Genomic DNA, 10447 nt, shown 5'->3' on the forward strand with positions numbered 1-10447 from the left:
TAATGTTTCATGTGTTCAAAGACCACAGCTAGCACTGGGATCTGGAGGAAAAGACAAAACTTTTTGACTGGAACTGGGTTTTTAGGCTTAGGCAGTATCAGGGGTTGAAGTCACTTGGGGAAAACTGAGTTCCATTCTGTGTGTGGGGCCTGAAATATTTCCTTTCTGTGTGTTAAGTATTTCTCTTCACCACCTAACTGTAGGCATTGCAGCTCTTTGAGTCCCACGCAGGGCATCTTGGCCCACAGCTCTTCACTAAGTTTGCACTGCCCTACATCCGTGATGTGGCCAAGCGAGTGAAGGCCATGCTGCAGGAGGCAGGCCTGGCACCAGTGCCCATGGTAAGAATGGGAATTGAGTGAAGGTGGGACTGGGACTTTCAGAATAAGTCCTGCATGGAATGAAGTGGCCACTGGAGGGCAGCCGAGGTACAGCTGAGGTAGGTTAGTAGGCAAAGCAAGGCCCCTGTAGGCTCAGAAATCTGTCCTTTTGTTCCCTCAGATTGTCTTTGCTAAGGATGGACATTTTGCTCTGGAGGAACTGGCTCAGGCTGGCTACGAGGTGGTTGGGCTTGACTGGACAGTGGCCCCACAGAAAGCCCGGTAAGTAACGGAGGGTGAGGTAGAGGGGGTGCAGCTGCCGTATGTGTAGTCACCAGAACATAGCACCAACTCTGCTTCCAGGGAACGTGTGGGGAAGAACGTGACCTTGCAGGGCAATCTGGACCCCTGTGCCCTGTATGCACCTGAGGTAACAACCAGAGTCCTTGTGTATGTCTGTGAGTTTGTCTCTGTGCATTCCCATGGCTGTAGAGATGGTTGTATTATTGTATTTTTATGTCTGTCTCTCCCCTCTACCCCATACACACCATGTGAACTCCAGGAAGGCAGGAATTTCTTTTCACTGTTGTGTTTATTTGTGTTTTCTTAGTGCTTGGCCCATCCAATAAATTTTTTTGAATTAATGACTGAATGAATAACACTGAGTAGAATTGCCTACATATATGTGTGACTCTATTATGTATAGGGAGGACAGAGGCTTGCTGGCCCTCCCTGTAGCTAATGCCCTGTTGGTCCCCCAGGAGGAGATCGGGCGGCTGGTGCAGCAGATGCTGGATGACTTTGGGCCACAGCGCTACATTGCCAACCTGGGCCATGGACTTTACCCTGACATGGACCCAGAGCATGTGGGGGCCTTTGTGGATGCCGTGCACAAATACTCACGTGCACTTCGACAGAACTGAGCATACAGTTTTCCTCCTCAAGTACTACCAACACAGAAGATTGTTTCCAGGAGAATAAAAGTCCCAGAGTTGGAGTCTAACATGTGGTTTTGTTTGTGAAAAATCTGTGCCCTTATCTTCAGTTCCTTCTTAGTGTCTGCTCCTTCCCCGGGGCCTCCATCTGCATCCTCTCCCAAAGTCATGGGAACTCAGATATCAGGGTGTGCACTGTAGGACTTAATGTTAGGGCTCTCCCCACCATCTTGACTTCAGATCTCCAAGCCCCAGAACTACATGGGTTTGGGTAGAGTTTCCTAACAGCAGGAGCTATGATACTTGCAGAGAAATAGGGTCCCCACAGCTTATGAGGTCAAATTGTGTCTGGGGAAGGGGAGTATAGATCAGAGAGGGGCACAGGAATGGCTGGAATACTTCAGAGAGGCCTATCAAGGAAGGTGGAGTCTAGGTAAGCAGGGAAGAGGTGAGAAGCCTTCAGCTTTGATACCAAAAGATGGGAGGACATAAAGACTTAGAGCTAGGCCCTAACTGGTTTGGCTCAGTGGATAGAGCGTCGGCTTGCGGACTGAAAGGTCCTGGGTTCGATTCCGGCCAAGGGCATGTACCTTGGTTTCGGGCACATCCCCAGTCGGAGGTGTGCAGGAGGCAGCTGATTGATGTTTCTCTCTCATCGATGTTTCTAACTCTCTATCCCTCTCCCTTCCTCTCTGTGAAAAATCAATAAAATATATTTAAAAAAAAAAAGACTTAGAGCTAGGTTGCTCAGGGTTAGAGTTAGACTTGCGTCACTGAGGTGAGGGCCTCTGAAGACAAAAGTCCCTGTGTTGCTCAGGGTTGCTCTGCATTCTTTCCTGAGCATACCCTCCAGTTTTCTCAGGATCTTGGTGTTTCTGCCCATTATGATGCTACCTATTTCCTGGGACAAGGCTCTACGCTGTTTGTGAGCTCTGGAGTGGGGTTTGGTGTGGCAGGCAATTCATTTGTCCTCCACATCTTACACCACTAGAAATCCACTGTGCTATAAGCCCAACCAGCACCCTGTCCCAGCCAGGGCAATGCAGAAGAGAGAGAAGACCCCCATTTATTGAGAAAACACAATTTCTGATTTTACAAAAATCTTTTCTGTGATCCATGATTTATTTATAGAAAAGCACTGAGTTCACATACTTGCTAAAAAATGGCAACCTTAATACAGATTTGGGAGTGGCTTTTTTTTTTTAAACCAACCTGTTGGGCTGAGAGGTTGTAGGGCCCATGGCTGAACAGTAAGACTTCATTAGCCACAAATAGCAAATACAACTTACTGGTTAGTGTGGAGGGGGGGGAAAGAAGGCAAAACAAACAGTTTGTCAAAGAAAGGAAAATAGAGCAGACAGGTCCTTAGTTCACACTCTAGCTATACCACCCTTCCTATCACACCCCATCCCCTACTCAGGAACTAAAACATAAAATAGTAAACACCAAGACACTGGCATCCAAATGACTCTTCGGAATGCCCTTGCTACCTCCTAATTTCAGGCTGAGCATAGGGGCAGGAAGGTAGCAGGAATGTCATACATTGTGGAGGTCAGCCAGGGCTAACACAGGGGTTGCCCACTAGGGCTAGAAACTAGTCAGAAAGGGAAAGGCCAAATGCATCCCAGCCCCAGCCTCCAAATCAGTAACCAATGGGACTGTGACCAAAGCAGGCAGAGGAAGCTTGAGGTAGAGAGGCAGAGGGAGAAAGCAAGTGCAGGGTGAGGAGAGAACTGGAGCTGAAGAAGCCACTCTTAAGATAGACTAGTGATTAGAAGCTTGTTTGGTGAGAGAATAAAGGAGGCACAGACGTGGGGAACATGTTTAGCTGGTGAGAGAGACTAAGAGGAATTGGGAAGACAGATCTGGCAAAAAGAGAAGAGCCACATCCATGCAGATGCTCAAATATAAATTCACATACATACCTACATGTTGAAATATACACAATTACACATGTAAAGATGCATCAATGGAGAGCAAGCATACACACAAACATGTTTATGCACATGAACTCATGTGTGCCCAGATACACACTAAACATGTATCAACATGAACACACACACAGATAAGTATTCCTACATGTTCACAAATGTGTATACCCTCACACAGAAACCCATAGTCCAGCACACAGACACACACATGTGCACATACAGGTATGCACAGATATATATCTGCATACAGACACATGTACTTAGCCATACGGATACACACACACACACACACACACACACACACACATACATACATAATGAGAGATGAAACTAGACACTAACAATGGTGACCAGAGCAGATGAACAGTATGAGCTCAGTGGCCTCCCAGACCTCCACCTGCTCCCTGATCTTGTTTCTCAGGAGCTCGCAGGCTCCTGGAGGCTGTGTGAGGCAGGAGCATGAGCTTCAGTGTCCTCATGGCTTCGTGCAGCAAAGTCTAAGTTCAGTCCTGGCCCAGCCCCTTACTCACCATGTGGCTACAGCTACCCCTTCTGCAGGCTGCAGTTTCTGCATAGACTAGACTTGGGATTTATTCTAACTGGCATTTTTCTCCCTGCCACTTGCACTCTTCCACTGCCAACAGTATATACTCTGCAACGGAAACCTGAGAAATGGTGTGAGTCTCCTCAGAAAACAAGTCTACCTTCCCACCCACAGCTATTTCAAGTACCCATGAAATTAGAACCAGAATTATAAATAGTTACAACTTTACAATGTAATTGGCAACACATATACTATAATATTTACAGTACCATACATGCTTCTGTTTCTCTGGTTAAGCAATCCCTGAGATGGAACAGTGTTCTGTGTTTGCCAAGGGAGAGAGGGCCAATGCCCAGGACACACGCAGGATATAGGGGCGTGAGGTGGCATGTTGTAGAGTTTCTGATCGATCTGCAGGGCCCAGCTCCTCCAGGAACAGTGGGCTATACCGAGAATCTTGCCAAGGCAGGTTCAGGCCAGGGTTGGACTCTCCCCATGCTTAGCCCTGTGGTCCTTTGGTTCAGCCACAGGTGTGTAGGGTCCTCTCAGGGTGGACAAATGTTTCAGTGTCCTTGACCTGACCCGATGGTACCGGGAGCCCAGGCTGCCCCGGCAGTGGGCTGTCTGCTTTCTCAGCCAAAGCGCTCTCGCACCAGCAGCATCAGCTTCTTCTTGCCTTTGTAGATTTGTTTGAGGTTGTCGATGAATTGGGCAAACTGCAGGTGGCCATCCTGCGGCAGCAGGAAGGTCTCCCGAGCCTTGCTCAGAAACTCAATAAACTCTCCATAGTGACGAGGGCTGATGTGTGTCAGGCGTGAGTGCGTCGTGTTGATATAGGCATTGATGGTGGCATCCAGCAGCTGGCGCAGTGGAGCTTTGTCAGTGGACATGAGCTTTCCAGAGCTGCGGCGACCTGGGATGCCAGCCAGGCCAGGTGCAGTCACCGTGCAGCGCCGTAGGATGTCTGAGAGCACTGTGGCACAGTGCACGCTCTTCACCACCAGGGGAATGAGGGCCGCCAGCTCATTCTTGCCCAGAGAGTGGCTGAGGGCACATGCCCAGAGCACATCATTGATAGCTGGATGGGTGTCCTGGTTGTAGGCTAAGTTGAGATGGCTCATGGCCAGTGAGGCCAGCTTGAAGGCACGTAGCGGGTAGCCACGGAGCTCCATGTAGCGGGCGATGGTGAACAGCTGTGAATGGGTCATGCCACCGGCGGCAGCATCAATGGCGATCTGGTAGGCTGCCTCGAAGGCGATGTGGTCTTTCTCACAGAGTGTAAGGGCTGATAGGGCACAGCTCTGTGGATCCTTCATAGCACACTGCAGGGCCAGTGTGCGAGCACAGCTAGCCAGCTCCTCCCGCTGTGGGTAGTCAAGACTGAGGCGCAGGATAGTGGTGTGGGATACGGCGGTGGCAGCCACAATGCTAGTAGCCTCGGTGGGGGTGAAGAGTGTGTACCAGCTCTGCAAGATGCTCACCAGGGCCCGCACACCTGTCAGGGAGAGCCTGAGCTCAGCTGTGGCCATCCGGGTCCCGATCCACGCCTGCCCAGATTACCATTTGGGGTCAGAACTTGCCTGCAGAGATGAGTTTTCCCTTCTCCTCAGCAGCCTGGAGATGATCCGAGGCAAACCAGGGCAAGGGGAGCATCCCGGATGGCCAGACCCTGTTCCATTCCTTCCTTCCCCTGGTCAGAGGACTGAAGGTCTCAGCAGGTGCTCTTAGCCCATCACAAGGACGGAGCGGCAGAGCCCCAGATCTGCCTGGGGGTTCTAGCTGAAGTGGGGCCTCTCAGGGTAGAGTCTTATGCTGGGGCTTTGGGCTCTAGATGGGGTCCTGAGCCTCCAAGTTGTTTTGGGATTTCTCAGAAGTATGGATAGGGACTGGGTCCAAACCACTGGGTCAACTATCTCGCAAGGGTGCACTTGAGTACTGGCGGTTGACAATTCATTCTCTCAGATGTCTCTGATCAGAGGGACAAAGTGCTGCTGACATCAGGATATAGTCCAAGCAGAGAGGCAGAGCCTGGGCCAGCTGGGGCTACCAGTGGCCCCATCCTTTCTTAGGTCATCAGTAACAGGAATAGGAGGGCTCTAATGATTTGTTGTCCTGTCCCAAGAGTAGGGCCCAGGAACTCCTTTACCCTGGGGGTAGAGGGAGGTGGAAGACTCACCCACTTCTGTAGCACAGGTCACCAACCACCGAACCATCTCCCGGCGCCTCCAGTTAAGGGTTGATAAGGTCATTCTCATCACCTGGGCAAAAAGAGACATTTCCAGTGAGTTAAGCATATGAACTTTCTCTCCCTATTTGCCATTTCTTTATGCAACAAGTATTTATTAGTGCTTTAAACAGTCATCGTTCCCTTGATAAGTACAGACAGGTTTGTTTAATTTCAGCCCCACCTCCTACAAAACTGATAAAGGCTTCACTGATGACCTCTAACAAATAAGGTGCTTATTTACCACACCTTGCTTGACTTGGAGGAATGGGGGTGGGTGGGAAGAAGACCCGGACCCCGTGGATCCTAAAGCTATGTTGCTTCTGGACTTAACTTCAAAATGGAGTTCTTACCTTGTGCCTAGGCTAGAAGTTGTGTTCAGGGGACACAGAAAGAACCAGATTTGGCCTACGCCCAGTCCCCCTAAGATCTTATCCTCTGTTAGTTGTCCGTAGGTCAATTACCAGACTAACGCCGGGGAGGCCCACTCTCCATACCTGTAGCCCCAGCTCCAGGGCCACGTTGAGCAGGGTGCTGTCAGTACTGCTGTCGGTGGGAGTAGCAATCTTGAATGCATCTTGGGCCAGTTTGAAGATGAGGGAGGAGGAATGGATGTGCTTCTGTATTGCTTCCAGGATTGTTCGGAGCCTCAAAGTGTCTCCTATAGGTACCGAGAGAAGGGGCAGGGATAGGGTTTTCTTCAAAGTTTCTCCGAATGGCCCACTGATCACCACAGGTACTGGTTGAACTGGCTGCTACCAATTCACTGAATGCGACACCCCTTCTGGACAATCAAGCTCTGTCTCCACTGAACCCAACCCTGGAGGCTGCTTTCCTCCCGAGGCGCCCACATGGATTCACTTCTCTTTACCCTTTCATCTGCCTCTACCCCTCGCCCTCCTTTTCCTCAGGCTCTTTAGGTCTCAAATAATTTTCATAAACACCTGAATTTTGAGCTGCTTATACAGAAGACAGAAAGCAATATTATTGCCAAAAATGTATGCCAGTCCCATTGTTTGCCTCCCTGGAGCAAAAAGAAGCTGGGCTACCACTTCCTATTCAGTACGAGGGCACAGAGTTAAGGAATACTCCACAGGAAGGGCATGGACACCACCAGAAGTGAAATTCACTGCATGAAGGCAGTCTGGTGTATGGAAGATTGGTGTATCTTGTAAAGGGGTAGTGTTAAATAAAGATGGAACAAAAAGTAGGTGTTATGTTTTACAAAGAGGTATAGTGGTAAAAATATATAGGCTTTGGAATAAAATACATCAGAAATTGAACCTAGTTCAGCCATTTACCAGCTCAGTTACTTCATCTATAAAATGGAAACAATAACCTTTTAGGGTTGTTGTGGGAATTAGAAACAATTTGTGAATAGGTAATATTCTATTCAACTTTTATATAAAAAAAGATAAGTAGCAGTGTGTGTATAGTGTATGTGTGTACATACATATGAATAGAAAATGAATAGAATATTTATACGAATGTCTGAGTGGTAGTTATCTTTGGGTGTCAGGATTATGGGAGAGATTACCTTTTTGCTTCTGTCAGCTCTAAAAACAATTTTTAAAATTAATAAAATTGAGCATAGTACAGAGTTACCATATACCCCATTTCCCCACTTGCAGTTTCCCCTGTTATTAACATTTTACATTAGTGTGGTACATTGGATGAACCAATATTCTTACGTTATTAATTAAAGTCCGTAGTTTACATTAGGGTCCATTGTGGTTGTACAGGTCTATGGTTTTTGACAAATGCAGTTTCATAGATCCTCCATTACTGTATCATACAGAATAGATTCATTGCTCTAAAAATCTCCTATGCTACACCTACCTACTCATTTTTCCTTATTCTTCCTGTGTCTACTGATCTTTTTACTGTCTATAGTTTTTCCAAGTACAATGCCATGTACTTGGAATTATAGTATGTAACATTTTCAGACTAGCTTCCTTCACCAAGCAATATACATTGAAGATCCCTCCACATCTTTCTGTGGCTTGATAACTCATTTCCTTTTATTGGTAAACTAGAGGCCCGGTGCATGAATTTGTGCACAGAAGGATCCTTAGGCCTGGCCAGCTGCTGGCTGGGGCCTTCCTTCATTCCGCGCCGCCCCCTGGTGGTCAGTTCACGTCATAGAGAGTGACTGAACTCCCGGTCTCCCGGTCAAACTCCCGAGGGGATACTTTGCATATTAGCCTTTTATATATATAGATAATATTCCATTGTATGGATGTATCAGTTAGTTTATCCATTCACTTTTTGAAGGACACCTTGGTTGCTTCTAGTCTTTGGCAATTACAAATAAAACTGCTGTAAACATTAGTGTGCAAGTTTTTGTGTGGACATAGATTTTCAAGTCATTTTGGTAAATACCTTGGAGCACAATTGCTGGATCATATGGTAAGACTATGTTTAGCTTTGTAAACAACTGACAAACCAACTTCCAAACTGGCTCCAACTTTGCATTCCCAATGAGAGTTCCTGTTGTTCCACATCCTCGCTGATGTTTGGTGTTGTCTGGGTTTTGATTAGTCTTTCTAATAGGTATGTAGTGGTTATTTCACTTTTGTTTCATTTCTTTTCCCTAATGACATATGCTGAGCATCTTTTCATATGCTTGTTTGCCACTTATCTTCTTTGGTGAGGCATCTGTTTAAGTCTTTGGCCAATTTTAAAATGCAGTTGTTTGTTTTCTTATTGTTAAGTTTTAAGTGTTAATTGTATATTTGTGATATAAGTCCTTTATCAGATAGTGTTTTACAATATTTTCTCCCAGTCTGTGGCTTATCTTATCAGTTTCTTAACAGTGTTTTTCACTGAGCAGAAGTTTTTCATTTTATTGAAGCCTACTTATCAATATTTTTCTTTCATGGATTGTGTTTTTGGTATTATTGTATCTAAAACGTTATTGTCAAACTCAAGGTCACCTAGAATTTCTATGTTATCTTCTGTAAGTTTTATAGTTTTGCATTTTATTTTATGTCTATGACCCATTCTGAGTTTATTTTTATGGAAGGTGTAAGGTCAATATCTGTATTCATTTTTTTGCATATAGATGTCCAGTTTTTCCAGTACCAATTGTTGAAAAGACTATTCTTTACTCCTTTGTCAAAAGTCAGTTGACTATATTTGTGTGGGTCTATTTCTAAGCTCTCTATTCTGTCCCACTTACCTATTTGTCTGTTATTTTGCCAATATCACACTGTCTTGATTACTACAGCTTTACAGTTAAGTCTTAAAGTTGGGTAGTGTTAGTTCTCCAACTTTGTTCTTCCTTAATACTGTGTTGGTTATTCTAGGTCTTATGCTTTTCTATATAAACTTCAGAAATAGTTTATCAATATACACAAAGTAACTTGCTAGGATTTTGGTTGAGATAGTATTGAATCTATAGATTAAGTTGGGAAGAACTGACATAAAAATAATATTGAGCCTTCCTCTCCATGGATATGAAATTACTTATTTAGATCTTCTTTGATTTCTTTCATCAAAGTTTTATAGTTTTCCTCATATAGATATTGTATATATTTTGTTAGATTTACTCTTAAGTACATTTTGGGGGGTGCTTTGTAATGTGTGGGTTTTAAAAATGGTATTGTGTGGGTTTTAAAAATGTTATTGATTTTAGAAAGAGAAAGGAAGAGGGAAAAGGAGAGGGGGAGGGAGAGAGGGAGGGAGGGAGAGAGAGAGAGAGAGAGAGAGAGAGAGAGAGAGAGAGAAACATTGATGGTTGCCTCTCAACCAGGGATTGACCTGGGTATGTGCCCTGACTGGGAATCAAACCAGCGACCTTTCAATGCATGGGATGACACTCAACCAACTAAGCCCACTGGCCAGGGCTTGTGTGTGTTTTTGTTTTGTTTGTTTTTAAAGCATTTTTTAAATGAAAAAAAATATATTTTAATTGATTTCAGAAACAAAGGGAAAGGAAGAGAGAGATAGAAACATCAATGATGAGAGAGAACCATTGATCGGCTGTCTCCTGTACACCCCTTACAGGGACCGAGCCCACAACCCGGGCCTGTGCCCTGACCAGGAATCAAACCATGACCTCCTGGTTCACAAGTCGATGCTCAACCATTGAGCTACAGTTGTTCATTGCTGGCATACAGGAAAGCAATAGACTTTAGTATCTTAACCTTGTATCCTTGGTATAATCACTTCTTAGTTCCAGTTTACTGTTGAATCTTTGAGGTTTTCTACATAGACAATCATGTCATTTGCAAGCAAAGACAGTTTTATTTCTTCCTTTCTAATCTGTATACCTTTTATTTCCTTTCTTGTCTTATTGCATTAGATGCAGTATGATGTTGAATGGGTTTGGTAAGAAGGGACATTCTTGTCTCATACATGATTTTCAGGGGAAAGCACCTAGTTTTTCCCCATTAAGTATGATGGTAGCTACAGATTCATTGTAGATGTTCTTTTTTTTTTTTCAATCCTCACCCGAGGATATTTTTTCCATTGATTTTTTAGAGAGAGTA

The 10447-nt window shown here is 45.3% G+C and overlaps 2 protein-coding genes across 2 annotated transcripts in view; one reads left to right on the forward strand and one right to left on the reverse strand.

The window, feature by feature from the left end:
• The window catches only part of UROD (uroporphyrinogen decarboxylase), a 3704-nt gene extending 2381 nt beyond the window's left edge, over positions 1-1323 (forward strand). Inside the window, exons 7-10 of the mRNA XM_005881253.2 lie at positions 204-341; positions 502-602; positions 684-750; positions 1082-1323. Of these exons, the coding sequence (XP_005881315.1) occupies positions 204-341; positions 502-602; positions 684-750; positions 1082-1243 (468 nt within the window). The 3' untranslated portion in view covers positions 1244-1323. The remainder of the gene's footprint in view (positions 1-203; positions 342-501; positions 603-683; positions 751-1081) is intronic.
• A 1039-nt stretch (positions 1324-2362) lies between these two features.
• The window catches only part of ZSWIM5 (zinc finger, SWIM-type containing 5), a 101690-nt gene continuing 93605 nt past the window's right edge, over positions 2363-10447 (reverse strand). The window contains exons 12-14 of the mRNA XM_014529232.1: positions 6452-6615; positions 5907-5988; positions 2363-5225 (exon numbers count right to left, since the gene is read on the reverse strand). Coding sequence (XP_014384718.1) covers positions 4363-5225; positions 5907-5988; positions 6452-6615 — 1109 coding nt within the window. The 3' untranslated portion in view covers positions 2363-4362. The remainder of the gene's footprint in view (positions 5226-5906; positions 5989-6451; positions 6616-10447) is intronic.

Source organism: Myotis brandtii, unplaced genomic scaffold, assembly GCF_000412655.1.
Source record: "Myotis brandtii unplaced genomic scaffold, ASM41265v1 scaffold674, whole genome shotgun sequence".
Lineage (NCBI taxonomy): Eukaryota > Metazoa > Chordata > Mammalia > Chiroptera > Vespertilionidae > Myotis > Myotis brandtii.